The sequence below is a fragment of the Mastigoproctus giganteus genome, chromosome 13 (genome assembly GCF_048544385.1).
Source record: "Mastigoproctus giganteus isolate SK-2022 chromosome 13, ASM4854438v1, whole genome shotgun sequence".
Taxonomy (NCBI): domain Eukaryota; kingdom Metazoa; phylum Arthropoda; class Arachnida; order Uropygi; family Thelyphonidae; genus Mastigoproctus; species Mastigoproctus giganteus.
In genome coordinates, this window is record NC_143587.1 from 70,225,401 (window position 1) to 70,252,102 (window position 26,702).

The 26,702-nt window shown below is 36.0% G+C and overlaps 1 protein-coding gene across 1 annotated transcript in view; it reads left to right on the plus strand.

Moving 5' to 3' along the window:
• Window positions 1–26,702, plus strand: part of LOC150076149 (uncharacterized) — a 120,263-nt gene that overhangs the window by 62,514 nt on the left and 31,047 nt on the right. Inside the window, exons 4-8 of the mRNA XM_090387270.1 lie at window positions 10,597–10,690; window positions 16,437–16,592; window positions 16,967–17,040; window positions 22,068–22,126; window positions 26,397–26,465. Coding sequence (XP_090243396.1) covers window positions 10,597–10,690; window positions 16,437–16,592; window positions 16,967–17,040; window positions 22,068–22,126; window positions 26,397–26,465 — 452 coding nt within the window. The remainder of the gene's footprint in view (window positions 1–10,596; window positions 10,691–16,436; window positions 16,593–16,966; window positions 17,041–22,067; window positions 22,127–26,396; window positions 26,466–26,702) is intronic.

The following is a 26,702-nucleotide window of genomic DNA, read 5'->3' on the forward strand; positions in this document are numbered from 1 at the left end:
AGCTGGCAGACATGCACCTAGTGTATGGATTAGCAGAGGGCAATGGATGAGCCGCTCAACGAATTTATGGAGAACGCTTCCCAGACAGACATGTACCGGACCACTGTTTGTTTGCACATGTGCATCAAAATTTGTGCGATTATGGGTCATTTAGAGGTACCAGGAGTAGTGCGGGCAGACCACGTTCGATGCAAACTCCTGTCATGGTAGAAAGTGTGTTGAATGCTGTCTAGAATAATCCTACTACCAGCACACGTGCCATTGCCTCTACCTTAGGAGTGTCTCGTTGCAGTGTACAGCGTGTCTGGCACGATGATTCCTTACACCCCTTTCATCTCCAAAAGGTTCAGTTACTGCTCCCCCAAGATCAGTTACTGCTCCACTGCGCAAAAGCTGTGTGGCTTTTGCGCAGTGGTTTTTCCAAGTTGTTCAAGACTTGAATTTTCCAGCCTATGTTTTGGTCACGGATGAGGCTTATTTCACTCGGGAAGGCTTATTCAATCAGCACAATGCTTGTGTGTGGGCTCACGACAACCCACACGGTGTGCGTCCCCATGTGGCACAACATCGCTTCGCAATAAATGTGTGGGCAGGTATGGTCGGTGACTGCTTAGTTGGCCCATACCTGTTACCATCCCGCATGAACTCCGCTAAATATCGGATCCTTCTTGAACAAGTTCTACCAGGGTTACTTGATAATGTTCCAGCAAATGTGAGACGCAACATTTGGTTTCAACATGACGGGGCACCTGCCCATTATGGAAGGTGTGTTCGTGACCGTTTGAACAGGCATTTTGGGTGTCGATGGATTGGCTGTGGTGGACCCGTTGCCTGGCCCCCACGTTCACCTGATTTATCGAGCCTTGGTTTCTTTCTGTGGGGGCCCTCAAATCTATTGTGTATGAATTGCTTCTGGAGACGGAAATGGATCTCGTGGCAAGACTCGTCTGCGCTGCTGCTACTGTCAAAGAAACTCCAGGTGTGTTCGACCGTGTCCTCCAATCCATGCTGTGTCGGTGTCACGCATGCATCGCATCTCATGGCGGAACCTTCGAGCATCTGTTGTAACATCATGAAATGCACCCATCTCTACTCCATTGTTAATATTATGTCAAATAAATGTTTGCCACTAATTACTGTCTTGTGTCGTTTCTGCTTCTTGTGCCTCTGCTACTACTTTCCCGTGACGTTTCCGGTTATGGGTTCCTATGCGATTCACATTCCTTTAGATGTTACCTACCTCCCCTAAACGTTTGTACCAATATTTTTGAGACACCCTGTATATATATATATATATATATATATGGTTGACCACTGTTTCGCAGACCCCCTGGAACTGGTCTATGGAACCACAGTGGTCTGCATACCCAAGTATAGGAAATGCTGGTCTAGATCAAATAACAGTTATAGCCCAGACGACCATGTACTGATTATGAAAAATGTCTTGATAAAATTGTCAAACCTGTCTATCCAAAAGAAAAAACGAAGGAATCCGGTAGTTCCCTGGTGGTGCCCTGAACTAACTATACTCGGGAGAAGGGTACACCAGGTGAGAAGACATTTTGAAAGAGCCAGAACATTTGGCCACAAAACAAGGTTGATGCACTGAGAGATTCTTACAAGGAACCAATATACAGTCAGACCTCTCTTTAACGAACTTCCATATAGCGAATTTTTTATGTAGCAAACTTTTTTGTTTCCCCTTGGTTATTATATTGAAAATAGTTTCTGTATATCAAAGAAAATTTCGATCCTGATTTTGAGAGGCCTGCGTACTCATTGCTTGCACTTCTGGCCTTTAGGCAATAAAGTTGAAGCTGTAGAAAGCACGAATTAAGAGCTAAAAGGATTAAGAATTAATTCCTTTAGCTCTTAAAAGCTAAAGGGATTAATTCCACGAATTAAAAGCTAAAACATTCTACAATTTAGTGGTTCCTGTAAAACCTATACAAGGATTGCTGCCATGTGGGCGGTAGACGAGTTGATTGTAAATTGTTCTCCGTAAAGTGATTTAAATCTAGTGATAAATCTAGTTTGCTACCCAATCTGATGGATATCATCGTATAGTGGACATCGAAAGCTATCCAATCATAGGGATTATGGAGGTACCTGACTTATAGCAGATAAGTAACTTTTAATTTTAATTTGTTTATGAATGATCGTGTTAGAGCCAAAGCAAACTGCTGCCATTGTCTGACATTATTGTGTGTGTGTGTGTAGGTCAATGCTAGGAAAAAACGGGTTGAAATATATTTCAAGTTAATTGCAACAGTCATGCTACCTGTACCGCTTGCTGCCTAAACCTCGGCAACACTACTGCCCTCGGCAACAGTTGCCTGCCGCAACCACCTGTTTTTACCCCATTTCATTGCGGCGGCACTTGTCCAACTTAAACGCTATTGTTCTCCCTCAGACCCTGCAGAATTGTCAACTAACTGTCCCACCCCAAAAATTCCCATCCCTTCACTCCCATTTTTTTTTTTTTTTTTTTTAATTTTTTATTGAGTGTGTGGCCATGCATTTGTGAGCTCTGTGTAAATCAGTGTTATAAAGTATGTAGAATTGGAATTTTCACCCACCAACGATGTTAGATGAAACTCTTTAGGACACTGGACATTCAGGTGACTTTTTGGCTAAAAATAACTTGTTTTAAAGAATATAAGAGTGTATTAAAAAATTGTGTGTAATAGTCACCATACGTATATGATATGCATACAAAATCTTGGACTTTAGTGTCCCGAGAAATAGTTTTGTCCCCTGTGGACTCCACAGGGCAAAGCACAACTGGTGAAAAGACTAGAAACCTTGCAGTATTTAGTTATAGGAAATTACCACAATAATGACCATGTATTTTTTTACTGTTCTAATCTATTCCTTCTTCTCATCGCGATGCCGAACAAACACGTTGCCACAACAATAGTGACGCCATCTTGGGCGCCATATTGATTTTTACCTCATCGCGAGAGGAAGTACTTTCTTATTTATACTCTTATGACTTATATAAGAACTGAATTGATATTGTATGGCAATTATACTTGTCACTTACAACTAGGAAATAATAATATGGCTCTTTTATATATTTTTAATATGTTTACCTTGGTATTGTGCACCACGTGGTCGGAACTCTCACTATGCTCCAGGGAAATTGAGCAATTTACAGGCTTCTGTAAATAGCGATCCAGGTAGTGGAAAGAAATTCTAATTATACTGCTTTAAAGAGGAAGATCCCCTCCATTAAACAAGACCAACTTGATATCAATACCCAGATCATTCTTTTGGTGTTATCCCCCTCCCCTCATTCATAGACTTTCCATGGGTTTGAGCCAACTTTGCTCCTGCACATATGTTTGGAAAGTAAATACCACCATCTTGTTCCCGGACCTCGAAAACCTTTGAGGAAAGTTTCCCCATCTCTCTAGGGGCATTTTGCACTTGGGAGTTCCCCCCTCCCACGTGCCTTGTGGCAGTCAGCCCAAATATTTGCCGACGGACTGTTCAGCATCAAATTGACCTACAGATCTGCGGTTTTCACTGCACAGTAGTATTCTGAACGGACTATAGCAAAATGGAAATAGCAAACGGAAATAGCAAAATGTCCAATCATCCAAATAATAATCTCGGTGATGCGACTCTGAGTGAAATGCACACCAATAAGACAAACTGCACAACAGCAGTGTAATTTGTCTCAGTGCCCAGAAAATGCCGATGTCGCCATAATACAAGACCGAGAGGACCAGAAGTCAGTTCTGGCCCCCAAGAAAAAATATGAGGAATTGTCCCCAAATCTGAATGAGAAATGAGAAGCCAGACTGAGCCTAATGACTCAGAAAGGCCCTGGTAAGCAAACAGATGCTGACATTTCACCCAGAAAGGCAGGGTTTCCCCCCACCCTGGAGCCTTCACTTCCAGCAGGGGATATTGTAAATCAGGTATTAGCATTAGCATTAGTAGAGGCATATGATGCAAGAAAGCAAGCTTATGCAGCATCAACCAAAAAAAAAAAAAAAAAAACCCTTCCACTTCACCCCTGCGTTTGTTCGAAATACCTGTCCAGCTGAGCCTTAAATTTATTTAGGCTATCAATTTCCACAAGGAAGTCTGTTCCACCAACCAACTACCCGCTGGCTAAAGGCAAATTTCCGCACATCTATCCTACATCTGTCTTTCCTCAATTTGAATTTATGCCCTCTCAGGTGATTATTCTGAACAAGAGGCAGTATCCCATCAGCATTGAGCATGCTCAAACCATTCAAGATTTTGTACACCTCTATCAGATCACCTTGCCGGTGCCTAGTCTCTAGACACTGTAATTTGCAAAATTTAAGCCTTTCTTCATAAGAGCAACTCTTTGTTCAGTTCACTAACCTTGTTGCCCTTCTATGTACTCATTCCAGCAGCTCTACAACCTTCTTGAAATGAGGCCTCCAGACCTGTATACAGTACTCAAGGTGCAGCCTGACCATTGCCTTATACAAGGGAATAATCACCTCCCTATCCCTACTAGAAAAATTCCTGTATATCATTGATAAGACACCATGAGCTTTTCTTGCAGCCCATCTGCACTGCTCACAGAACTTCATATCTGCCTGCACAATTACCACCAGGTCCTTTTCATTCTCTACCACTGTCAGTGTAGTACCACAGAGTTGATACGTTGCTCTGGGGTTGCTGTTCCCCATATGTAGTACTTACATTTGTCAATGTTAAACTTCATTTGCCACCTCTCAGCCTATCAGCTCAACCTTTCCAGATCCTGTTGCAGCAGCATAGTGTCAGTAGCATCCTTAACAACCCTGCCAACCTTTGAATCGTCTGCAAAGTTGGACATTAAGCTTGATATACCATTATCAATATTATTTATAAATACAGAAAACAACAATGGATCCAACACTGAACCCTGAGGGACTCCACTAATAACATTAGTCTACGATGAGGAGTGTCCATTAATTACCACTCTCTGTCTTCCCTTTATCCCTAGCAACAATTTGTCATCAATGCCACACTGCTCCAATTTGTGCAGCAGTCTTCCATGTGCAACAGTATCAAAAGCCTTTCTAAGATCCAAGTATATAATATCAAAGTTATTCCCTGCATCCAATTCTTTTGTGACTACATCATAGTATCCAATCAAATTGGTCAGGCAAGACCTTCCCTTAACAAAGCCATGCTGTGTCTGAGCTATAACTGAATTCTTGTCAAGATGATCCTGCAGTGCTTCTATTAATTTCCCTGGAACAGAAGTTAAACTCACAGGTCTATAATTACTTGTGTCAGCCTTTGATCTGCCTTTGTGAATTGGGGTTACATTTGCACATCTCCAATCTGTGGGTACCTGCCCTGAGTCCAAGGAAGCTCTCATAATTATGGCTAACCGATTGCTTACTTCCTTTGCTGCCTCCTTTAATATAACTGGATAGATCCCATCCACCCCAGGTGCCTTTCTTGTATTTATCTTCAACAATTTCTCCTCCACTTTACTCTCAATTATTACAAGATCATCTAGCTCACTGCCGGTGTTTACTTCATCTATGGCATTCCCCTTCCTGAATAACTCCTCATGTGTAAATGTAGGTGCAAAATATTGATTTAGTTTGTTAGCCACCTGAGCAGGATCATGAACAGTTGAACCATTGATATCAAGTGGACCAATCTGATTCATCCCCTTCCTTCTAGAGTTTACATAAATAAAGAACTCCTTGCTGTTTTTCTTTGCATTCCTTGCCAAAGATTTCTTGTAATCTGCCTTCGCCTGTCTAACCTCCTTTGTAACTTGGTTACAGATCAAGTTATATCTATCATAGGCTTCTGTGTCACATGTTAATTTATATGTATCCCATGCATTTTTCTTCTCTGCCATATGGCTCATTAGTTTATCTGACATCCATTTAGGCCTGAACCTTGAACAATATTTCTTAGTTGGTATGTAAAGCCTAGTAGCTTCCAAGATAAGTTCTTTGAATGCTTCCCATTTTGAGTTTGCTGTTGGTAACATCATCAGTTTGTCCCACTGTATAGAATTTAAATACTGTCTCAGACCATCGTAGTCGCCTTTACGAAAGCAATAACCCTTCCCTTTACCCCTGATGGTAGTTACCTCTTTGAGTAAATCCCACTTCAGCACACTGTGATCACTGCCACCTAGTGGTTCCTGTATCTGCAGATTCTTAATGCATGAAGAATCACTACTGATAATGAAATCAAGAGTATTGCTCCCTCTAAATGCCTCCCGATTATGCTGATTTAGAAAACAATCATCCAATAAATCCACAGGCTTCCACAACAGCCTTGCTAGTGTGTGAGTGACCAACCTACAAATTCCAGTCAATATCTGGGAAATTAAAATCCCCCATTATAAGACTCTCTGATTTACTGGCCCACTCTATTTCCCTGTACAGTTTCTTATTATACTCATCAGAGTCATTAGGCCTATACCACACTCCTACTCTCAATTTTGATCTCCCAATGCTTATGTCACACCAAACTGACTCGACACTGCACTGTCCAGCAGTGCCCACTGGCTTCACTTCCTTGGATTTTATGTGTTTCTTAACTAATAGCATAACCTCTCCTCCCTTCCTATCCCGTCTTTCTTTCCTGTACACATTGTACTCCCCAAATTTCAGTTCTGCATTACTTATATCTGTGGGACACCACGTCTCTGATATCCCAACAATATTCGCCTTTGATGCTTTGAGCAATACCTCAAATTCATCAAATTTATTTACCAAACTCCTAGCATTGGTGTACATGCAAGTATACATGCACCTGTTTTCTTTCTTAGCTACCCTAACACAACCCATGTGTTTACTTGTACCCCAATGACTCCCAGCAGTCTCTGAAATATCCTGCATCTTATTTTCCAGGCTGCTGCTCATTCCAATAGAAACAGTGCAAGAATCACTTTCACCTCTGCCAGTGGCTACTGTTAATCTATTAGTCCTTATATCCCCTCCAATCTAGCAGTTTTCCGACCCACATAACACTGCCTCGATAGCATCAGCAAACATTCTTGCACCCTTTCAATTTAAGTGCATCCCATCCCTGTAGAAGCAGTCTCTCCTGTTAACAAGTACAGACCAGGCTGAAAAAAATTCTACCCCTTGAGCCCTGCACAGTCTTTCCAGGGGCGAATTGATCAGCAGGGCTCTCATCATATATTCTCTCCTATCGTGTCTGGGCAGAATTGCAGACACTTTCAAATTCAACCCTAATACACGGCTTTTTTTCAACAGTGACCTGTACTTGTTAAGTAATTCCGCCGGTCTCCTACTCTTAATATCATTAGTGCCAACGTGTACAACTATATCACCTTTTGTGCCCTTAAAAGATGATATCCGCTGTACAAAGTCATCAATCTTTGCCCTGGCAGACCTACCCTGGTCCTGTTTCACCTATCCTTTTTACGAAGCATTTTTCCCATTTCCCTGACAATAGAGTCACTAACAACTACTAGTTCATTTGGGACCAGCGCATTCTGCCTTGGGGGTTGCCGCTCTGTTGCGTGATGCCCAAGTACAAACTCTGGCGTTGGTGTGGGCAGCTGAGAGCTTGATGGGTCCCTCACTTTTAATCCTTCGAGGGCATCCAACCTATCCTTCAAGCTCTCATGTAGGCCGATAACAATGCTGAGTTGTCGCCTGATTTTCTTACACACCTTGCATCGCGCACATACAAAGACATTCCCCATGGCAGTATCATGTCCCGTACCTGACTGCTCCACAAACATCAAGCAAATAGTGCATTTTAAAAGGCTGTGATTCAGAGGGCAACTGCCCCCCTCAGTTCTTCCCTGAGCCACAGCACTTCCATTAGCTTGAGCCTTTTGCTTTGCTGCTCTGGTCTGAGTCATGATTTTGATTTAATTTCAATAAAATTTCAATTTCAGTACAAAATTAAAACCCCAAACTTGTATCCCAACAGTTATAATGCTATATTTATGTTTCCGTGTCAAGTGTTATCTACGAAATCCCTTTATATAACTTTCGTATCAGTTAAGTATTAATTATTTATTTTTGCTAATTATTTATGTTACGTGATCTGAGTCGTTATATGTATATAGTTAAAAGTACAATTTAATTGACAATGAAGTTCAACAAGATTAATAGATTTACTGATTAATTGACAATATTATATTATGTACCTACCAAACTAGAAGACATCATGAAAGATAATAACAATAGAATCACCACTTCACAAAAGGGGACAAAAGGATATCAGAAGGATTTTGATGAATCTTGATGCTAAGAAAGCTCCAGGTCCTGATGGTATTTCTCCACTTGTTCTCAAAACCTGTGCTCCTGAACTTACTCCTATTCTTTGCCGCCTTTTTTCACTTTCTTATTCCAAAGATGTTTTTCCTTCTGCTTGGAAATTTGCTCATATCCAGCCAGTTCCTAAAAAGGGTGACAAATCCCTCCCATCCAGTTATCGTCCCGTTGCAATTACTTCTACTCTTTCTAAAGTAATGGAGAAATCAATTAACTGCCAACTCTTAAACTACCTAGAAACCTTCCGTCTGATCAGCGATCGCCAGTATGGATTCCGTCAGTGTTGATCCACTGGTGATGTTCTGGCTTATGTTACCCATTTATGGACTAATTCAATGGAAAGGTTTGGTAAAACACAAGTAGTTGCTCTTGACATCTCAAAGGCTTTTGATCAACTGGTGATATTCTGGCTTATGTTACCCATTTATGGACTAATTTAATGGAAAGGTTCGGTGAAACACAAGTAGTTGCTCTTGACATCTCAAAGGCTTTTGATCGTGTTTGGCATAAAGGTCTTCTAAACAAGCTTCCATCTTATGGTTTGCCAACTGTTTTTAGTAATTGGTTATCCAGTTTTCTCTCTGATCGCTCACTGAGAGTGATGGTAGATGGCTCTCTGTCTTCTAACTTCTCCACTAATGCCGGTGTCCCCCAAGGTTCAGTTCTTTCCCCCACTCTGTTCCTTTTGTATATCAATGACCTTCTTTCATTGACTGGAAATCCTATCCATAGTTTTGCCGATGATAGCACATTGCATTCAACTTTCCATTTTGAGAAACCTTGTACTGCTCAATCAGCTTCAAGATCTCGAAAATCTGCTGCCAATTCCTTAAATGCCGATCTTCAGGTAATTCTCCAGTGGGGCAAAGACAACTTAGTTGATTTCAACCCTTCTAAAACTCAGTCTTGTCTTATATCTCGCAAAAAGGATTCTTCTGTACCTATGCTTATCTTTAGTGACACTCTAATTTCTAGGCAAAATGATATATCTCTTTTGGGGATTACCCTGACTTCTAATCTCTCTTGGCACAAGCACATTACAAATATTGCTTCCTCTGCATCTAAAAAACTTGGTTTTCTCTTTCGCTCTCGCCTTTACTTTTCTTCCAAACAGCTGCTCACTCTGTATAAATCGCAAATTCGCCCTGCCATGGAATATTGTTCCCACATCTGGGGTGGTGCCCCCAAAACCTCTCTCAGGCTTCTTGATTCCATTCAGAAGAGGGCAGTTAGGTTAATTAATGATTCATCTCTAACAGAGTCTCTCCACTCGCTTTCTCATAGATGCACTGTTTCTGCTGCATACCTCTTCTACAGATACTTCCACGGGCACTGTTCTTCTGAATTGGCTTCTATAAGTCCCGCTCTCTCTTTCAAAACAGTCCGAAAACGTGCCGCCACCAGCCAACATCCATTTACTGTCCAACTTCAAACCCACAGAACCAACTTTTCATCTTCCTCATTTATTCATTCAACTGCCGTTTTCTGGAACAACCTTCCTTCATACATATTTCCTGAAAATTACAATCTACAGAAGTTCAAGTCCAATGTCAACAAATATCTTCTTTCCTCTTCTCAACCTCCAACCCAAGCACGGTACTAAGTACTATAGGTTCTAATACCTCCCGTGTTTTGGGTTCACATAAAAAAAAAAAAAAAAATGCCGTATTTATCATGAAAAAGATTTAACTCTGATTACATGGAAAACTGATCTATAGAAAGCTGGGTTTTCCACTGAGAAAGAATCAGCATGTTGAGTTTGTAAACGTTTTATATTGTTCTGTAACCAATTGTGAATAAAATTTTTGTCATATTCTCCCAGAGTTAGTTTTTCTAGATTATGGCATACAGAAATTTTATTTATAGTGCAGATTGATTGGTTGTTTTTGGGTTTTTTTGGTATATTGACTACTAATAGTTGACCAGTACACAATATTGACTACTATTCATCAATAGATTAGTTGATGTGGTGTGCTTGTATATCATGGTCTATACTAGGTGTGTATGTTCTTGGACTGATTTTCATATTATTTAGCCTGAAAAATCCAAAATAACTCATGAGAAACTCTCTGCCTGAGATCAGCTAACTTTCAAATACTCTATTGAGGAGGCTTTTAAGAATTCCTCCGGTCTCCAATAGATTTGAATCCAGACCTTTTGAAATAAGTGATGCATTGTGACACACTGTGTTGTCGTGGAGGAAATTTGAAGTAAAATACTTAAACTTCACTTTTATTTTGAGAAACAGATTTTTTTTTTCCCCTATGTGTTTACTCAAGGTAATAAATCTCATGTTCTGTATATTCTTCTCTATTTTTTTCATTTGCAGCACTGATGGAGGAAAAACTTTTAATGTGGTGAAATATCCACTTATGAATTTTGCTGCAGATAACATTCTTGTTAGCCCTGTGGACAAAAATAGGGTAAGTTACCTCACTTTTTATTTTGATGATTTTCACTGATGTTATTTACGTATTACATACCATTAAAGAAAGTGTGCCTAATCTATTTAAGAACTGTGCACTTACATAAATCCCAGTGTTTACATATTTAGGAATGTTTTCATTAGAGTAAAAATATGATGGCACTATATTCCTATTAAATACAAGTAGTTCCCGACTTTACAAGTTAATTTGTTCCTAGCGTGCTCTCATGAAGTGAAAACTCATAAAGTGGGAATGTATTTCCCATAGACATAATGTTAAAAACAGGGGTTATGTTCTCAGCAATGAAATTAGTTAGCCAATTAGTTTATCTTTAAACAATGATTGATTTATCCAAATAAATGAAAACATAGCCTGTAAAATCAACTAAATTATAATTTAAAGAAATTATTTTTTACTTATTATAAATGTTAAAGAATGTTTATTCATCATCATTGACTAAATGCACACTCATTGATCACTTGTTGTTGGGGCAGCACATGTTGTTGGTTTGTTGCACAAGGAGTCGCCGTCTTCAGAAATGCTTCAAGAGGTGTTTGTCTCCAAGATAATCTCTTCTCTTTTCTTTATAAATTTCACGATAGCATGCATAAGCATTTTTTAATGGCACACACAAATTGCGACTAACTAACACGATATGCACAAGTGAGGTTGCAACTAACACAATTCACGCGGAGTAAAAATTTACAAAGCTTAAAAAAACAAGGAATGAAAAGAAGATTCTGAAAATTTATTTATTTATGTTTTTTATATGATTGAAGATTGCAGTGAAGGGGAAACACATTTCATCATAATAACATAAAAACCCACACAATTCTAGCTATCGGTATTTTCACAAATGCAATAACATTGAGTTTACTACCGTTTATAATTGATTGCACTAACAGAAAAGCCCAATAAACCGGAAAGTGCAAATTGTTTTTATTGTTTTATGGTAGTGACTTTGAGAAATGTGTTTTTTAGAAAAATATCACAAAGGCTTTCAAAATTGATTCTTATAACGGAACATATGATAACGATGAAAGCGTAGTGTGTTTTAATGATTTGAATTGGTAACTAATACAATTTCTGTTATAAAAATTACCTTTTAGAGAGTAAATAGCTTAGTTATATAGCGAAAATTAACTTCCCAGGTCTTGGAACGAATAACTAAAAAACAATGTGTTATTGGGTTCACATTACGATATTTTCAAGATAAGTTGGTTTCTCTGAAACATATTAATATCGTAAAGTGGGGTGCACTGTATTGTATAGCTACACGTGGTTTGAAATGTGGTATTTATGAATGTTTAACATTCATTTTTTTGCAATTAATGTTCATATTTTCAATTTTGTTGATACTTGAAAAAAAAAAAAAAAAAAAAACCTCTTAAACCTGGGAACTCATAAAGCGGGAACTGCCTTTTTGATAAAATTTAGTTTATTTATTTATTTTTTTGTTTTTTAATCCATTTCAACTAAGTGGGTGGTGTGGATCTTGCAAAGTTTAAAAGAGGTTTAGTTGTTAAATAAACATATGAGATATTAAATTGTTGTCTCTTATTCAGACCAAAATTTAATTTATTTATTATTAATTTGAAAAGAAAGCATTCAGCCTTGCATGAAATTCAGGGGCAGCATTTATTGCTTCTGCTCACAGAAAAGGAACAAATTGATCATACAGGTACAGATAATAGATGCAGTTTTGTGGATAAGATGTGCTACAAATACACCCTCATGTATTAAACATACATTGTGAAATTCATTTAGTTTTGACACAGTGATCACATCAAGATAATTTCTGTATACTGAAAAAGGGAAAAAGAAATTTTGTCCACAAAGCATCTATACTTGTGTGATCAGTTTATTTCTTTTCTGTAACCATAAGTATTAAAATCAGTCCTTCACATCATGTGTGTGTGCCTACATTTTCTTTGCAAGTTTATAGTTTTTTTTTTATCTGCATATTCTTCTTCTTCTTCTTCTTCTTGGTCCTTAGCTGGCAGCTGGGGGAGGCGGTTGGCCACGCAACTAGTATGCTGCTGTAGGTGCCGCAGGGTTTCGGACTTGCTCTGTGATGTTCTTCCATACTTTACGATCTGCATATTACATTGTTGAAGGAATACATATATTATAGTTTAACTGTTATTTCAATGTGTAATTTTAAAAAAAAAATTTACAAAAGTTTCAATATTTTAGACCAGTGTTCCGCAACCGGTGTGCTGCCACAAGATGACAGGTGTGCCACGAGCTTATTTTAAGAAATTAACTGTACATTATTTACTCACAATTATAGTTTTTATATATGCTTGTAATGCTACTCATTGTTATATTTCACAATATGCCATTTTTACTAAAACACAATGTTGTACATGTGGGACAGTAAATTTTTTTTCGCCTGAGTATCCAACACTTGTTTTCTAAATTTATTTGTGTGTTTGCCCATTCAATATATCTCGTTTTGTTGCTGCGCTGACTGAAATATGAATGATGCTTGTTAAAGTTAGATACATACATGCTGTTCCTTAAAAGAGTAAGGATTAGCAAAACATCCCCTCTCTTTTATTATTTTATTGGCTTGTTTTGATATTTGTCCTGTTTGTCCATGCTACTTCAACGTTATTATTTTGTTTTGCCGATTCACCCACCTTTGTTATAAGACTTTATTTTAAAGCAATAGATGTCCCTTTCTCTGAAGAGTATTGTTCCCACGTCTGCTACTTTCAGTTTCCTCATAGCTATGCTCTGAAATAGTCAGAAAACTGTGATTGTGAGCCATAACATTGTCGACTTTACTATTTTCTTTTTTAACAATGGAAAAGTTCCTCATATGGAGTATTCCGTCCATGAGTGCAAGTGCTGAAAGTGACAAGCTTGAAAAAAAAGAAACAAAAAAAAAAATTGGTGTGCAGACAATATAGTGATAATTATTTGTCTTTTGTTTTTTTTTCTGTTGTGGTGATAAAACTTGCCCAATTCCTGAGTGTCTTGTGTGTGAACCATGACAGTCGAGTTTAGCTTTGTAGCTAAAGTGCACAAAGTGAGTCCTGACATACAATGTGACCATTGTCTTATTCACTGTGAAGCCATTGTTGCCAAGTCTTTCCCATCTACTCTGAAAGTTGTGCTGGACGAAGTAGTAAAAGTCATTAACTTCATCAAATTGTGGCCCCTCAATTCGTGGCTTTTTTCCATTTTGTGTCAGGAAGTGGGATCTGAACACACCACACTCCTGCTACATACAGAGTATGGTGGTTGTCACATGGTAAAGTGTTAAGGTGCCTTTTTGAACTTAAGGGTACAGGCATTTTTAACAGTTGAGGGGCATAAGTATGCAGAGTTATTGCAGATGATGAATGGGTGATTAAGTTGGCATATCTTTCCAATATTTTTGTTTACTTGAATAAACTGAACCGAAAAATGCAAGGCAAGGACGAAAATTTTTTTACAAGTATGGATAAGATTTGAGGCTTTCAGAATAAGCTGGATTTGTGGATATAACACATTGCAAATGGGTCGTTTGAGATGGTCCCAACTGTATGGTCACTTGCTGCTGGTAATAAAATGGTGAAGGACTTCATTAAAGAACATTTAGGTAACTTGTGGCAGAAGTTCAAGGATTATTTTGGAGAGCGCATTGAAGATTTCATTGAAGAAATTGAAGATTTCACATTGAAGGTATGCATAGTTATTTGGTTTAATACTAATAGAATTTTTTTTTTTTTTTGGTTTTGCTTTGCTTTTGTACATTGATTTAGGGTTCATAAAATGTTAATATATGCATGAGGCAATTTATGTTGGATTGTTGGAACGATAATAATTGATTCTATTGCATATTTATATTAAATTGACGTAAATTATGCTTTTTTGGGGGTGGTTGTTATTTTGGTTTTTAGGAGCATTAGCAACTAAGGCCATATTGCTCTGGGGATATGCGGCGGTCATTCCCTGACCTTTCCAAATCCTCTGTATTTGGTGATCATGGGCTTGAACCCTGGTCTAATCAAGAAGCGTGTGCTATGCACTGCTGCTCCTGCCCACCTGGCTACTGAGGTGCCTTTTTGGGGGATTAACATTTTGATGGGCCTTGTTGTGTCATGGATAACTTAAGGTGTGCTGCAAAGAGAGAAAGGTTGCAGATCACTGTTTTAGATTGAATTATTTCATAATTATGTACATTTTGGTGAGATGTGTGTGTGTGTACAGTATATATATATATACATATATATATATATATATATATATATATATATATATATATATATATATATATATATATATATATATATATATATATTATAGTTCAGTTGTTTCAATGCATAATTTTTAAAAAAAGTTAAAATTATTTCCTAATTATGCACATTCTGTGTACCATTTTTATGAGATTGTTTTCATGAAAATCAATGATATACAGAAATACAGACCCTCTCTTTCTTTACTCTTAACTCTAAATTAATGAGAGTTAAAAAAACTATTTCTAATAAACATATTGTATTGAAAGCTGATAAAGGAGGCATTGTTATTTTTATAAAAAAGGTGAGTTACAAGTCAGAATGCCTTCAAATTATTGAAGATGATAGCATATCTTAAATTGAGTAATAATCCAGTACATACTGTTCAAAGGAAAATTGAAATTCAGTTAAGGCATTTGAAACATGCTGAGTGATATATTATGTTCTGACCCAATTTTTACTATTTTTTTTTAATATTATGTTCTGAAAACTGACTTACTGGGACTTTTTCAAAATCTCCCTACATTAATATTAAAATGACAAAACAATGAAAGGATATGCAGCATTTGCTATCAAAATAATAATAATAAATAAATAAAATAAAATGGCTCTCCCTTTTATTTTATCTATTTCCAAATAGATAAAATAAAACAGTGGCAGACAAGAAAACTGCATCACCTTAAAAAAGTAACATTTGTAGTGAAACGTATAAGATAGGACAGAGAAATAGAGAAACAAATTTGACTTGGTTGTGTTGAAGGTATCTGTGTTGAGATGACTCAGAGTACTTTCTTGAATATCTTCAGAAGGTGGGTAGTGGATGCAGGTTAGTCTACATTGGCTTAAATGTGTGTCTGAAGGAGTTTTAAGAAGTATCCTTATGGTATATACTTTAAAGATAGAGAAGCTGGAAATTTCTTTAACAAAGTGAAACATTACCCCAGTGGCTCACATCTGGTGAGTATGGGCTTGATACATACACTCAGTGTCCTGAGATGGATATCATAATTTTTCTCTTTCTTGGTGATTCCCTTCTATTTCTGATTCTTGTTTTCTCTATCAGGGTAATTCAGAAAATATTTTTGGCTGGTGCAGCTATAGCCTCAGTCTTCTTTGCACCCTATAGCTAATAATAATAAGGCCACAGGACTCAAATGAGAAGACTGATTTTTACTTTTTCATGTTTGCTAACCTTTTTGAACTTTGAAAAAGGTGGATGACATAATTCTGGAATTGGTGAGCTGCTGAGAGCCTGTCAGCTCTTTTTGAATAGATCTCATATATATAAAAAAAAAAAAAAAAAAGCTTAATGAATATGTGCAAAACAAGTGATCAGATCATAGTATGAAACAAAAAGTATGATTTTAGTTATATGTTCAAAGGCAGGTAAGGTAGATTAAAAAAAAGTTTGGTATTGATATTGCTAAAAAAAAACTGTTCAACTAAATAATTATATGCAGTTTCTTTAGTGTTTGTTTTACTTTGTACCTGAATTCACGAATTTTTTTTTACAGATATTGTTGGTAAACTCTACATGTCTAATATATAGCAAGGATGGTGGAAGATCATTTTTATATACTACACTGCCATTTACTTTAAGAAATTCTATTATTCAGTTCCATCCAAAGGGTGTAGATTATCTTTTGGCTTTGACAAGTAAAGAATATCAGGTAAATTTAGCCACTTATCGAGGTTCCAGTGGGTACAGTTACTGTACATAACTTTGTTTTTTTTTGTTTAATGATTAACTGATGAATCTTTAAACCAGTTATTTAATTAACTGATACTAATACTTTTTTTTTTATGATAAACAGTTTCAGCTCTTTTTTGAAAATTGTCTTTAATTTTCAGTATTTATATTTGAATTTATATTCCATTTAGTTTAAATGGAATATAAATCATTTGGATAACATGGGGAAATTTTATGAAACTGCAATACCACACTTTGACCAAGGATTTTTTTTTTTTTTGCAGATAGGGTAGTCACACAATAGTTCCATGATGTTTAAAAAGTTCTAAAGTACATTTTTATTGTTTTTTGCAGTCAAAGGCATGTTTTTCTAGCAGTTTTGGCCTTAAATGGATAGATATATTACCCAATGTAGAATATGCTGAATGGTAAGTATCTTTAGTATTTTACTATTTTCAGTTCTCAAATAAAAAATTAGTATTACTCTAGCTAAAGAGTATTCATGAAAATATGAAAAATAACTGTGCTTGATTAGTTTTGGGGGAAAAAAAATTATGCAGTTGATGCTCCTTGTCTTAATGTTAGGCCACTATCATGCCACTCAAATCCACAACACATTGTTTTCTTTAAAATTGGTGGTTCTAAATATTTTAATTCCTTGGCATTTTTTCCCTTTCTTTTCCTTGAATGATAAGTGTCTCTTTTCCTAAAAGAAAATGTTCATACAGTTGTTTTGAGGATTGAAAGGATGTGTAATCTAGTATTAAGTATTACTAATGTAAAATGATGGAAGGAAACAAGCTGAAAAGCTTAAATACCGAATCAGCTAAAAAAACAAAATCCACATCATCTGACCATATCCTCTAATAATGCTGGCCAACATGATTTTTAATTGTACCAATATATCATTGTTTGCAGTCAATTTTTATGCATAGATTTCAAAAATAACTCTTAAAGTTTTATATCATATTACAATTTCGATATATACAAGTTTTTGTTTATCCATGATACGTATATCTTACTAAATTTTAGGCAAGTAAAGGTGACACTAATCTCTTGTATTACCAGCAGATAGCAATGTTTGCATGTGCTTATAGATGGCAGAAATGTTGAGGAGGGTTAACTTGTTCAACCTTGTCTGTCTGGCTGCCTGCCCCTTATATCTGACATTTCTTCCATCTCTCTCTCTCTCTCTCTCTCTCTCTCTCTCTCTCTCTCTCAGCAAAGACATTGTAGTCTGAGGAAGTGTACAGTTTATCTGTGTTTATTGCATATTGTCTGTTTCTTTTCTGTTTTGCTTAGCATTGTGTTCTAAAAATGTTTAAGCAGAAGCAAAGGGGGTGTCTGAATCACCCTGAAAATTTCTGCAACATGTGTGGATGGTTTACAACAAAAACTTAAAGAAAGAAAAATCTACAATATTACTAAACCTGCATATTCTTTGTACTTTTTACTTGTTGCAAGATTGGGCATCAAGGCAAAACTTGGGCTACACATATGTGATTTTTTTTACCTATATCACAAATCTGAGGATGTGACTAATTGAGAAAATTAAAAGTGCTTTTTTTGTTTCCTATGGCATAGTGAGAACTGCGCAGCCACATTGATAGTTACTATTTCTGCAAGACAAAAATATCATGAATATCCAGAAAAAAGCAAGTATAGCATCAAATATCCTAATATATCATTTGCAATAAGGCTTGTTCCACATAATGAAAAACTGCTGATACCAGATCCCCAAAATCATGGAATAAAGAAGCAGTGATGAATATAGTCAGCGATGAATATAGTCAGAATTCTGTTACAGACTTCTGTGGGCAGCCCAGCAACTGGGCTGTCAACATCAATAGGTTTGGACTACCAACTAGAAAATTATAATATCCCAGACAAACTAAGTAATTCAACTAAGAGTTGAATTATATAGTTTAAAACATGATTTAACTTATCTAAAGAGGGAGCAGATCCCCTTGGTTCTAGTTTACAACAGTGGAAGTTATTTGAAGCAAGAACTAAAATTACAGTATATCAAAATCATCACAAAGTATTTTCAGAATATTTCATTATGGAAGGTGAAACTCTGTAATGAAGTTAGTGGCCTTCTGAATAAACTGGGCATTGAACACAATCCTAATGAATGGCATATATTTATTGATGCCTCGAAATTAAGTTTGAAAGCAGTTTTACTGCATAATATCAATGCATTCTCATCATTTCCTGTACCTTAAATTGTATTTATATTATATCTTGAAAGAAATATATGAAAGTATGGCCAAGATTTTGAGTGCAATAAAGTGCCATGACTTTGCTTGGAATGTCTGTGGTGATCTTAAGCTAATTAGATTACTTACTGGTCTTCAGGGAGGTTTCACAAAATACTGTTATTTTCTGTGTTAGTGGGGCTATTGCACAACAATAAAACATACAATGCAGAGTGCTTACTGAAATCACTGATAATGTTACCACTTTTAGCCTTGGACTAATAAAATTAGTCCAAGGATAGTAATGCCCAATAGTAACCACTCTGTCTTCCGCATTCACCATCCTATTATCCATAGCAGTAATTTGTCCCTAATGCCACACTGCTCCAATTTGTACAGGCATCTTTCTTGTGGAATAGTATCAATAGCTTTACTTTATATAATGTCAAAATTATTTTTTGTGTCAGGTTTATTTGTAACTGCATCATAGTAGCTAATCAATTTATTTATTACTGCATCATAGTAGGTAATTTTATTTGTTACTGTGTCATAGTAGCTAATCAGATTGGTCAAATAGGATCTCCCCTTAATGAATCCATGCTGTGATTGCCATATACCTACATACCAGTCAAAATATTCCTGTATCACTCTTTTAACATTAATTCCATTATTTTCCCTGAAATCAAGTCAGGCTTACAGGTCTGTAATTGCCCACTTCACCTTTTGATCTCACTTTGTGTATAGCAAAGACATTGCACATCTCCAATTTGAAATGACTCCTCTGCATGTACCTGTGAACCTTACAATAAAGATCATATTTATTACTGCCACTTAGTGGTTCCTTAATCTGGCAATTCTTAATGCATAAAGAGTTACTGCTAAAAACAATCGCCTAATAAATCCAGAAAAGTTTTGCTACTGTGAGTGACCAACCCAAAAGTTTCATTTAGTATCTGAAAAGTTAAAATCCCCCATTATAAGACATTCTGATTTACTGATCTACTCTATTCATCACAATCATATGGCTTGTAACATACTTCTGCTCTCATTTTTTTTCTTTCCAGAACTTACATAACATCAAAACAACTAAATATTTCACTAGCCACTCATGTCAACTGGGTCACTGCCATAGATTCTATAATTCCCATAAAAATAATAGTAATTGTAGTAGTGGTAAATGATGCAAGAAAGCTAGCGTATTTAGCATCAGCGAAAAAAAAACAAAAAAACATACACACTTCACCCATCCACACCCTCCAATGTCTTAAACACCTCAACCAGGTCTCCCTGCAGGTGTATAATCTCCAGATGATGAAATTTGCTAACTGAAGCCTTTCTGGGTAAGAGCACCTTTATGTTCCCTTCTCTGCACCAGTTCCAGCAGATCTATATCCTTCCTAAAGTGAGGCTTCCAGACCTGTATACATTACTCAAGATGTGACCTAACCTTGTGCAAGAGAATAATCATCTCCTTATCCCTGCTAGCAAAGTTTTTGTAAAAAACTCCATGAGCTGTCTTGGCAGCTTGTCTACACCACTCAGAGAATTTCATATCTGACTGCACTATAACCCCCAGGTATTTTTCATTTTTCACTATCCTGAGTGTAGTACCAAACATTTGATAAGTTACTATGCGATTAATGTTACCTATATGCAGTGCCTTGCATTTGTCAATGTTAAACTTCACATAAAGTAAAAAAATATGTGGAGGTCTTAAAGTCTCGAAACTTTATTAGACAGTTGGATAGACAACTTGATTAGTCGAGACCTACTAATTGGGGATTTGAGGGGTGACACCTTTATAGTAAAATACTCTATTGAGAAGCTATTTATTTGAAAAGTAGTGCATCACTGATAAAGTCACTAAAAGATGAAGTTAGTTCTGAATGAGAGAGCCAAGACAAAAAAAAAAAAAAAACTGAAATACTAGTTTGTCTAGCTGCTCTGAGACTACAGTGATTTCCTTTTATATGAATATCAGCATGGACCCTCTTTTGAGAATTGCATTTATTTGAAAAGTAATGCAACAGAGGTCATTGAAAAGACTAAGAATGAAAGGTCTATGACCATGTTAATAAGACTTTTTTTTTCTTTTTTGTCAAAAGGTTTCAGGTCTGAAATTTTATTGAAACAAATATATTTTCAATAATTACACTACAAAATTTTCAAAATGATGACTTGGTATCAATGTGTAGTATGACTTTACTTGTAGAAAATTTTATTATAATCACATTCTTCGTTATCGACATTAGGGTTTTAACTTTTCACTACCAGCAAGGGAATTTCTGATTCCATATTTATTGAAATACATGGTTTCTAGAAATAAATTGGATTTTCTTGGCATAAAGGATGTTCTAGTAAGGTGTTCCAGGATAGAATTTGTACCTTGTGATCAGGAAAATATGGTAATTGCAAAAATAAAGTGTCTTTAAAGGCTTTTTTTTTTTTTTAAAGTTCTTTGAAAGTGTAACTTCTGCTTTGCTGGATAATTGCTGTCCCTTTAAGGAATTCTTTAGTTTGGGAAAAAATAAAATCACATGGCAATAGTGTATTGTATTACTGGATTAGTTCTGTAATAAACTAAAATTTCAACTCGCAAGTGGAGACTTAGTGTTTTATTTATATATACTGGGTAATAGGATTGATTTAATATCATTATGACTTTTGTGGAATGCATTAAAAATTTCAATTAAATTTTTAATTGTTCTTGTTTCATCAATTCTGAGTGATAGTACTCATCTGATATCAGTGATAATATTCATCTCTTTTTGTTTCTATTTTTCATTGGCTTTTTCAGTTTATTATTTGTTATCAACTTTACTATTATAATTTCACAAGTTATTTTGTGTATATTGACTTAAATGAATACTGTCGGAATATTCACTTGATCTATAACATGAGAAATTACATAATAGCAGTCTCCTGTTTTATGTATGTACCTGTTCCCTTACAAGAATGCTCTGAGCATCCAGACTGGTAAAGCATATAAACTTAAATATCTCTAATAACAAGGTATTTTATAAACCCTTGATGTAATATGGTGACTTTGGTAAAAAAAAAAATCTTATTAGCGATTTTAATTAGTTTGTTAGTGTGGTGGCAATGCTATTTTTTTTTTTCACCCAAGTATTCTTTTTATTGATAAAAGTAAAGAAATGTAAAGTACTTTGGCATTTCATTGTAGTAATTTTTTATTTGTTTTTCATCTAAGCATCATATTTTATAAATTCATTGTAACTCTAATGTGATATTTTTAGGGATATAAAAGGAAATAACACTATTTATCTTTTGAATAAAACTGGATCAGATGCAGAAGGTGAGTAAAAGCATTTGTAGCAAATGCATCTTTTAATAATAATAAATAATTGCAGGTAATGCAAATCAAATTAGCATCAGTTTGTTTAAATAATAGCTGTTTTGCTGTTACTTCTCTTTCCTTTGTCAGATTAGTTGACAATGGAAGTAGTTTTATGGGAGAGTGGATTGAAAGTGGCTCAATATATAGCAGTTTGATAATTGAAAGTTGGCTATTAATGACAGAACAAAAATCATGTAAAATGTTGAAAATCTTGTTTATGTGGTTTTAGTTTTCCTCAGCCATATGATTTAAGAAGGTGGTATATCTTGCTCCACTGGTCACTTCACATACATAAGTATCTTCACAGTTTTAGTATCCTATAAAGCAGACATTCTCAACCTACTGCTTACATAAAACCACAATGACTTTGTTGGAATAATTCCCAAAAATCTTGGAATTTTGAAGATAAATTTGAAATTGGATAATTTATATTGTGAATTAACTGCAGTTAATTTCTGTAACACATGAAGATCTTAGCACTTTGAAATTATAAAATAGCTAATGCTAATTTAGCCTTTTCAAAATGATCAAACAGAAGGAGTAGCTTGCCCTCTGTTGGATTTTTGTAGACAGCTGTAGAATTTAAATTGCCTTGGGAATGCAGTGGTCTTAATGATCACAGCAAAACTAACTAAGGCAACTCCTGATTTAAAAAAAAAAAAAAAAAAAAACCAACTGCACCAAACCTGATGCTGTTGTTTTTGGGCTTTTTAGGCATATCAGTAGCTTAAACATGTATTTTGCTTTGTGTATTATGTCTGTACAGGTGTGTGTTTGCAAAGTGATTTGCATGTTGTGTTAGCTGAAAAACCCAGAATAACTCATGGGGGAACCCTACACTTTCTACCAGAGATCAGCTAACTACAGCCCCAATTGAAGAAACCTTTAGAAATTCTTCCAGTTTACAACAGGACTCAGACACAAATCTCTCTAAATGAGTGAAAGTGGCAAAACTGCTATGCTTTTACAAATCACCACCAAACTTGGTGCTTCAGTTATTAGGGATGAGATGGGCATAACTTATTCCAGTGATCAGAGGTACATGCTGTCCAAAGTAAATTTATGACATCCAGCCTTCTGTTTTAAAATGAAACAAATATAAATATAAAATTCTCCCTAGGATTTTATATATTTTTGCTCTTTTCTCTCTTACCAGTGACTATATTCTTCCTCATTTATTTGAGTACTCTTTTGAACACTCTCTAGATGTTGTTGTTTTTTAGATGCAACCTTCAGATCTATATATAGTATTTTATTATATTGTCTCTTATTGTTAGCTTATGTAAAGACACCCTTCTCCCCATTTGCAAAAGTTCTTATTACCAGACTTTGACAATTACATTGCTATTAAGGGAGCATGATACTTCTGTTGCAGTACGTGGTATTCATGGAGGGATGTCAGAATATGTTTTGTCTTATTTGTCTTATATTATAACATGAACAGGTTGTTCACATGCTTTATATTGCCACCTAGTCGTTAGGTCCAATTAATTGTATGCTTACATAGAGGGGTCTGCTGGAAAGTGTGCTTGTTTTAAGTACAACTATGTGGATAATGTCAGTTTGGAAGGATCAGAGGCAAGTGATCAGGGAGGCTCAGCATTGCAGTTTCATTTTTCAGTAGCAAAATAGTGTAATTCGTTGTATGTCACAGCCCAGTGATTATGTTGTTGGCAAATCAGGGTCGTTCAGGATTCTCTGCCTGTATTTTTTATCTTGTCACAAACTTTTTATATTTGCAATCTGGCATCTGAAGAGTTGGAACCATTTGAGTTGGGAGAAACCTGTCTTTAGCATGAGCCTGTTATTGCCAAATGATAATGGTAGTGTGGCTATGAGGTTAACTTGAGATACAATTCCTCCATGTGTATAGTTCCCAGAAGTTAGTCATCTATCACCCCAGTGAACACCTTGACTGTGAAGGTGAGGTGCTGTTCCACAATGATGGCTGGAAATCTATTAATGCTCAGTAACATTCCATCTGGGTTATTCTCTCTTATTGGTGATTCACCACAACAGCCAATATTTGTTAGTGTATATCTTTTTAGTTGTGGTTATGGCTGTGCAGTCCAAAATTTCTGCTCCATATAAGATGGCTAAGGATGTAGTCTGAATAATCAAAATTTCTGATTAACAGTGGTTCATTTACATACTGGCTAGAAATTTAACAGCACCAACTAGGTAGACCTCCAACATGACATGATTTCTAAAATGCAGATTCTAAAATTTTTTTAGGCAATATTTAGAATCCAGAATATAAAATTAAGAAATTTTACATGGTATCCTCTGCATTCTGGGTGCTCCCAGAATGCAGAGGATACCATGTAAAATTTCTTAATGAACGTTAATGAAGTCTGTGGAAAAGAATTCCAGTGGAAAAATTGGCAACAGATCCATTCCCTGGTGAAATTCTGGCCTAAGAAAGTATAAAAATAAACTCCAGAGAAGATTCTCAAAAGAGGATAGGAAACAGGCCTACTGCAACTTCTAAATGCATTACAGAGAGGAAATAAGAATACAAGCTTAAATCTTAGCATTAATATTGAAAACAATGCAAATAATCCTTGATAGGGAAGATCTTTTATAAACAAGGAAAAAAGGGCTGAACTTTCCATCGGTGAGAATTGATAATGGATTCACAAGAAACATTGAGGAATTGATTGAAATGTTCTCATCTCTTTCTTAAAGGAGGAGAATAGAGAACAGTATATATGAATGCACATAACACCTCTCGCTGAAAAAAGCCCCAAATGTGACTGACAATGTCAGCTACCATCAGCAATGTTTGATAGACATGATAATGATAGTTTACAAGCTATGCCTCATATTTGGAGTTTATCCCAAAGTATGGAAATGCATCCTTGTAAAATTATCTCAAAAAGTGAAAACAATGACTGCATGCACTTTAAGCCCATTTGTCTCTTCTGCAACTTTGGCAAAGTCTTTAATCACCTTATGAATCAGAGACTGAGCGAATGGTCTGTTGAAGATGGCCATGAGCCTGTACATCAGTAGCCCTTTGATCGGGCCTTGGATTTGTTATTATTTTTGGAAACATATTTCATGGGCTAAGGTTGCAAAAACATCTGATAAAACTATTTAACTCTTCTAAGCACTACACAGAGGTAGGTACAAAGGAGAGAGAGAGAGAGAGAGAGACAAGTCTACCTGGAAGTAGGAGGAAAAACATGTAACAGACACCCAGAAAAGAGGGTACCCCCCTCTCTGTGGGTCTACCACCAGGCATTACTTTTGGATTTATTTTTTAATGAGGAACTTGTCAAAAAAAAATCCTTCTACTGGTCGTTGATAGGAATCAAACTCAGATCTCTCTCCAAATGAGTGTCAGATAGTGATGTATTATTGTGCTAAATAAACTTCATATTGTGTTCCACTGGACAAATTGCATGTTGTTCAAGCTAAAAATACACCTAGAATAACTCAGGAGAGTAGAGATCCCTCCATGAACCTGAGATTGGCCAACTACAGACTTCCTTGAATAGGATATTAAAATTCCTCCAGTCATCTTATAGGAATTCAACCAAGCTCTCTCCAAGTGGGTAGCAAATGGCAATGTATCATTGCTGACTGAGCTGCCACAGAGGATAGCTTTGTCACAAATTCAAATTATTATTTTTAATAGCACAGGAGCTTGTAACTCATATCCTTGTAGTTTTTTTTATCTTTAGAAGTGTGTGTGATCACAGGATGATTTGCATGTACCATAGGCTGAAAATCCTGGTATAACTCATAGGGGAAGGAAATCTACTCCCTCTGCCTAAGATTGGCTAACTGTAGCTTCAGGTGAATTTGAATTTATAAATTCCTGCAGTTGTTGATGGAAACCAAACATAGAACTTACCGAAGAACCAACAGTTAGCAGTATATTGTGCTGACTAAGGTGTCACAGATGACCAGTTTGAGCACAGAGTTCATTGTGCCTTGTGCAAAAACTCATCTTTGTTTAACTACTGGAGCTCAAGGTTGAATGTCTGGTTTATGAAAGTTTGAGAATTCTTGCTGTAAAGGAAGCCACAAAAGGCATACTTAACGAGCTTTATTAAATTGACATTAATGAATATGTAAACGAATTCATAACTGGGTATGCTAAAACTGCTCTTTCATTGCATAGCTTTCATGATATTTTGCAACTAACTTTGTGCTAGCTTTAAATATTACTGTAGTGGATAAACTGCCTTTCATTAAAAAAATAATGTTATATTTACAGGGAGTAAAAGTAAGGTGATTGATTTAATCAGAGCAGAAATAAATACTCAGAATACTCCAGAAATAAAAGGTAATTGATTGTAAGTAAGAAATCAATAAGTAATTCATAGATTATTTTACATATTACTTGAACAATACTTTGGATCTGGGGGATGTTTTGACATTAATTTTGAAGCAATTAATTTTAAAGCCAGTGCAGACTGATTATTATTATATATATCTTCAACTTTTTTCTCCTTGCCCTTTTAGGTGTATTTCTTGAGTGGAAAATGTTCGTTAATGTTCCACCTTCATCTTCATTATAACA